Genomic DNA, 6,687 nt, shown 5'->3' on the forward strand with positions numbered 1-6,687 from the left:
CACCAGCTACAACATGCAGTTGACACACTGACGCTTCAGTATTAATAATCTAATGATGTCTTATATATTAATATAGGCTATCAATCAAAGGGAGAAAACCTGTACTTTTATTAGTTTAACTTTTTAGTTTTACATCAGTAGGATTTATCTCGAAAGACTTTAACTTTTAAGTTTAATTGTTGTAATGGTACTTTTACTAATGTAAATAATATAAATACTTGTATGATAAAAATGTGTAAAAAGTTGTCGAACACTCACTCATTGTATTCATACAGGCATTATCTGCCCCTCCAGGCCAGATGAGGGCGCTCTTGTTCATTTGAGTATAACTCTGTTTCCACAGATTAAGAATTTACCTGGTTGTGATTCGTTGAGATCTCCGTTGCTAAGACATCGCGAACAGTTTACAAATATGTCGACTTCATAATCTGAACTGAACCAAATGGCTTACGTGGTCGACACCTTATTTCCCACGTTCATTTCACGCCGGGTTACATGTGTTCTTTTCTTTATTTCCTTGGCTCATACTCAAAACACTATCGGTAAGAAGAACTGAGTTTATAAAGTTTACGTTCAAAGAGCTAACGCTACCTGCGCAGACGTAGCACAAAAACGAGCAAAAAGAGCACAGTTCTGCGCATTTTCATTTAATTTTACGGGGATAACATGAGATGCAGCAAATAGAAACTTTACTTTTATGTCCAACAGTTTTCCAGCCGTCTTATCTGACTGCAACTGGACCCGCGGTCAGTGCGTTTTTGCTGGGACAGACCTCTGACCTCTCTCTGAATCTGAGGACAGTTTCTCCATCCAACACCACAGGTACAAGATACAGAGACCTCCCGATATGCCCTCGTTATTAGTTTTAGTAGGCGATGTTTGGATTTGGTAGTTACCTAAATATTACAATTCTCCAGTTTAAAGGCTCACAAAAAAGCAAGAAAAAAAAGTTATGCAACTGCACTGTTTGTGAAGTTTTATGATTGATGGTTTGTTTTCTTTTCCAGGAAGCATTGGTTCTCCATCATGTGTAGCTGATGCAACACAGTGGGTGCTCACAACGGAGCAGCTGGGAAAGGTAAAAAGCCAATCTTACAGTGAACAGTAATTTTCATCATGTGTATATTATATTTCATTATATAAATTTAAAAAAAAAAAACCTCTAACAATTCGTTTCCTCGGGTGTTGCAGACTGCAGTTCGAGTTCAGCTGAGACTGAATCAAAGTCTGCATTTGTGTGGTGAGAACGAAACAGACACTGACTGCTGTCTAAAGCCGCTGTGTGTCCTGGAAACCCTTCAGTTGTCTGCCTGTCAGAACAATACACCCCGGGCATCACTACTGATCCAGGCCAAGATACACGCCCTGCTGGTTCCTGCTAATGCTGGATCTGGTAACTCAAATGAAGCTCATCATAATGCATCTTCATCCTAGGAATGTGCTCTGAGAGTGCCACATGTCTAAATATACAACTCACCTATTGATTTCAGATAATAAAACAGTTATTCTAAACCAAGTGTACCAACCACTCGGCTCTTGTCCATGTGACTTAACATTGGGAGTGTGTGATATACGCTGCTGCTGTGACAAGGTATTTATAGTTCTCATTATTACATTCTTTTAATAATAACAGTGCATTTTATTCAACAATATTCCACTCTCTATTAGTCAGTAATGATTTATTTGTGCTTTAACCTTAACAGGACTGCTCCAGTGAGGATTTAGCACTGTTCTTGTCCCATTGTCTGCCAGGACCCTTTGGTGGACAGGTCTCTCCTGCTCCAGATTATCAGTGCTCTGTGCAGTCCTCTGAAAACTCCCCAGATTGGTTTCCATTTTTATGTGTCAATTCTCCACCTGAAAACAACCCCTACCTCGGGCTCTTTTACCAGGGAGACACGATGTGAGAAAGGATTGAATATATGTTTTCTCTCATCATGATATTTGTCTAGTACATGTTTTGTGACATGCTTTTATCTTTTGGCCTTTGATATGTCTAGTGCACCGAAGCCTGGTCCATCCTTCCAAAGGCCTGTTTTGTCAGCTCCAGCGCCTGTTAATGTATATATTCAAGGGAGTCCCATTTTCACATTAAATAACCGGTATTTCACTATTCCCCAGGTTAGTTGTAAATATGTTTTTTAACACTTTTTTTTTTTCAGATTATATTTTGCATTGTATGTGTGGCCAAAGCTGTAACAACTAATGCAGAATACATGTTTCTGTTTCACAGAAGGTCCTCGGTCAGTGTGTAAACAGTGCTCCTGTAGCATTTTTGAAAAATTTCAGAGTTGAGTGTGTGACTGTGCTACGCTCCTGTCCAACTGGATCTCCTTTACAGACACTACTAACCGATTTGAGCATTAAAGTGAAGGATGGACAACAGGGTAGGTTTTACCTGCTAAGCATATTTGAGCTTTTTTATTTTATTTTTATTTGTTCTGAAGCTTTTTGAATACAGGTTTGTTTTTGTTTTTCTTTTTTTATAAACATATTTCAGGTGATGTCATGGTAGATGTAATTGATGAAGTGGCCACTGACTTGAGTCCATTTATTTCCAAAAGAGATTCAAATGCCTCTTCGGGTATGGAGATCACAACATATTACTAAAACAAATTAAACTGGCACTTTACTGTCTAACTGTATTTATATTTATCCACAGACAAGACACTGCTGTGTGAAAATGTGACGTTGGTGCTGGATTACAAATTCTACTGGAAAGGAAATGGCATCACTGGTATCAAATTGACACGCACTGTTGGAACCATCACCTTAAGTGGTCGTGGTAAGTGCCCACAACGCTTGCCTACAATTTGGCTTATCACCAGTCAAAGTTAATGGATTTTCTTCATGTAGTTTTGGCTCATTGTTGCTATTCTGTCCTCCCAACAGCGTTGTTAACTACAAAATATTCTGCCTTGTTTCTAAATGGAGAATTCCTTGGTGAGCCCAACTCAGGGAACCCAGGTAAGAGCAAGACAAAATACTTGCGAGTGATGTTTTGGAAGTGAACTATGTTGTTGAAACCCATTACAGGGGCTAACACACATGCATGTTTTAAATGACAGGTTATCAGGTGGGAAGGCCTATTATTGCTGGAATCGAGGCCACTTTGGACAACAATACAGGTTCAATACAGAGGACATCAATCAATCTTTGGAAACCAGGTAAAACCCATAAAGTCATGCTGTTGTTGATTGCTTGCTTGCTGCATGTATCTAATACAGTTCAGTCCAAACACGTTTGTCAATTGTCTTCACCATTTTCTGATCTGGCTACCAGTGAGTGATGGACTTTGTTCCACTGCTGAGAAGAAACCAGTTCTTTATGGGGAGAATTCAACATCAGGATGTCTGCTACCTGTCAGCCGACATAATCTGACTCAGTGTGATCTCCTGAGGTCAGAGGCTCAGCACGAGTTCATGTTCGATCTATAAATGTGAATATTTGTATATACAGTATATATTTGTATTTTTTTCTATTAAATGTAATATTTTTACTCCTTTAGAGGGACCGTTACCGCTCTACAGGCAGATTTAATTACAGCTACATATGTGGCAAAGAGTGGAAACCCAGATCTTCTAACCATGACAAACTGGGTGAACATAAGCTGTAAGTGGTGCAAAGACACTCATGTATTTTTGTGTCGATTTGACAATGTTCGACCAAAATATTTTCCGAGTGATACTAACTAAATGTTGAACTCAATATTTGAATTCCAGTTGTGACACTAAACTCAAGTACAGCTACGGACAACCGCATGAGTACATGCTATGATATTCCATCCCATCAGCATATCCATGTTTGGAGTCTTACCACCAGCATGGTAGGGGGAATACCTCAAAGGGAAATCCTTGCTCTGCAAGTCAGGTGTGTGTCAGATGTATACGTATTCCAAAGTGCTTTATACATTTCACTTTCAATTCAGGAGGAGCTGTTAATAAATTGTTGCAGGTTACTATATATGCAAATTCCCTTTAGCTCTACAAAGTATTATAAATCATTGTGAATGAATAATACTGTTTTGGGTATTTTTAGCTATAGCCCATCCAATTGGGCACTGGACTGTGGAGGAGGTTCTGTCTCCTCATGTATGGATGCAGACGAGACCCAGTTGTTCCCCCTCACCTCCTCAATCACCTTCACTGACATTCCTATCAACACGAGACCTGCAAAAACCAGGTGCTGAATCCAACAGTGAGGCTGTATTTAAGAGGAGACTCTTCAAGCCAGTGAAATTACTTCATGTTTGAGCTGCCTAACTCATACAAACATAAAGTTTGATGTTTTGTTACGCCTTTTTTTTTTTACCTGCAGGTTTCAGATCAACTTTACAGAATATGACTGTAACCGGAATGATGTGTGTTGGCCCGAGCTCGTCTTTCCCATCACCAGTAGATACACAGGTGGGATATCTACTCCCAAGAAATGTTGCTAGTGTTTTACTCTTTAACTTTGGAGATAATTCAGTAAATCAAGAATTGCTTTAATGCTCAGATGCTAAGAAAATTTGTATTACAGGAAAATCCATAATTTGAGTTTAACACATTGTGAAGATTGTTACATCAATCATAGAGCTAAAAGCCTAAACAAGAGCAATACAGCCCCATGTCTGAATTAAATATTACAATAATCAATGTGATTGTATTTATGGTCAATTCTAGATTATCATATTTATTGCATAGTGCATCTTTAAATACAACAGTGAATGCAACTGGTCTTAGAGGTAATACAACAAATGTACTTCCATATCCTACAACTGTGATACATTTCTGCCAGAAACACTGCTGAAGCATGACAGTAGACACTGACAGTACTTATAGTGAATTATTGTACCTTTATCCCTCACAGGTGAGCCTTATTCTCAGTCACTTGCTAAGGGCATGATCTTGGTTTTCTTCTTCATCACTGCTTCAATTCTTGGAACTCCATGGAGACAAATCAGACAGGCGTGGAGCAGCTGAGCGCGCTAAACCTCTGACAAAATGCAGAAAGAAGGAAAATACTCAGATGGGTAATGGAGATGTGAGATGCTAAACAAGGATGTATTTAAATTTCATAAGTGTGTATGATTACGCCTTTTTCTGTCAGACATGGTGTGTATAGTTATAACATTTTTACATGTTTATATAAGTAGTTCTGAGAATGTAAACAGTTGTATTGGTGTACCATTTTGTAATAAAAATATTTTTCTGGTCTTTTCCCAGAACATACGTTTTATCACAACATTCTTATTAAGGTTTGAAATATGAATCAGCCTCTTGTGCAGTCCTTTAATTTAATCTAGAATTCAGTCGCATCTGTGGTCAGATAATTTTGTAACTTATTTATTGCTGCAGGACATTTATTGATATTTTAGATGTTCCCATAAAGAGTCATCTTCCAGAAACACAAGCTTGTTTTAGTGTCATGCAGACACACCAATCATAACAGAGTTGCTGCTCCTTGCTGATTCTGGACACGTCCACTGTTAGACCTCCTGCAGTAGAAATAACTATTGAAGCACATTTTCTTAAGCAGTAGTATTTCCACGTTTTCCTACTTTTAAGTCAAACCCCACTTTCTTGTAATTCCTTCTCAACAGAGATGGGTTGAGTGAGGAATGAAACATAATTACTCACTGTGCAACATTTAAACTAGAAAAACAACAGACAATAGTGCAAATGGACACTAAATACAGACAACAGACTATAAATTTGTATAAAACACTTCTCTATACATAATAACAATTAAAACACCTAGCACCAGACAGTGAAGCGAACACTGAAGAAGCAGAGCAGCCGTGGGTCTACAGCAGCTATTACTACTGTGCATTTATCACTCCTTTAGGTGGTGATTAAAGTGTCCATGCTTATGAAGCGAGTGCAGTATGTGTGGTGTAAAAGATGAGTGGTCCAAAATGTGAGTCTATCAGGCAGTTCAATTCTGCAGTCTGACTGTGGGAAGAAACTGTTCATGAGTCTGGAAGACTTGCATTGCCTGGATGCTCCATAAGCTTCTTCTGGACAGGATGACCATGATTAGTCCATGTGAGGAATGACAGAGATTTTTCCTGATGCTGCAAGCCTTATTTTTATACCTTTTGGTGTTGATGCGTTTGAGGGCAGAAAAACTTGACCCTAAAATGAAACCAATGGTCCCCATCTGTTTTGGCTTGTGAGCCATTAGGAAAACTGGCTGCAGCTCTGTCATAATTTTGAAATATTTGTTAACTTTTGGCAGGTCCACTGAATTGACTCAGATCTTTTCATTTAAAGATCTATGCTTCACTATTCTGTGGGTCTTTCTGCGATGGGAAATACCAAAGTCACCTTGCTAAGATCACCTCAGGTCCCAGAGACACAATGACACATTCTTCTTATAGAGACAGTGACTAGTTTGTAACTCGTGTTAAAATTTATTCTTAACAGTCATTGTGTAACAAAGGTCTTTCTCAGAGAACTGATACTTTTGCAAGTAGAAATAAATTGTGAGCATGTTTCATTCCAGTCAAACTGTGACATTGTGGTTCCACTTGCAAGAGTAATGAAAGACGAGAAAGACAACTTCTCTGTTGTGAATTTTCATTTCAGAATAAACACAACAAGGGACTTGACAGAACAAGGATTTTATACAGCTGAATATCTTGGTAAATAACTGACTGAGCAAGAAAATAAAAAAAAAGTGGATGGTACGTTCACCTTCAGA

General features: G+C 38.5%; 1 protein-coding gene across 1 annotated transcript; it reads left to right on the forward strand.

Annotated features, from left to right (window-relative positions):
• The first annotated feature begins 395 nt into the window (after positions 1–395).
• tctn2 (tectonic family member 2) lies at positions 396–5,203 on the forward strand. The gene is made up of 18 exons (XM_069709583.1): positions 396–542; positions 709–822; positions 1,008–1,078; positions 1,192–1,393; positions 1,491–1,591; positions 1,704–1,903; positions 2,001–2,121; positions 2,234–2,387; positions 2,501–2,584; positions 2,663–2,785; positions 2,893–2,967; positions 3,069–3,167; positions 3,283–3,400; positions 3,509–3,612; positions 3,723–3,870; positions 4,039–4,182; positions 4,318–4,406; positions 4,852–5,203. The coding sequence occupies exons 1-18, from the start codon at positions 443–445 to the stop codon at positions 4,962–4,964; spliced, it is 2,160 nt and encodes a 719-aa protein (XP_069565684.1). The 5' UTR covers positions 396–442; the 3' UTR covers positions 4,965–5,203.
• Positions 5,204–6,687: the final 1,484 nt, after the last annotated feature.

Source organism: Brachyistius frenatus, unplaced genomic scaffold (genome assembly GCF_029030835.1).
Source record: "Brachyistius frenatus isolate BFR_SWC_R1_liver_20210118 unplaced genomic scaffold, ASM2903083v1 Contig_83, whole genome shotgun sequence".
NCBI lineage: Eukaryota > Metazoa > Chordata > Actinopteri > Embiotocidae > Brachyistius > Brachyistius frenatus.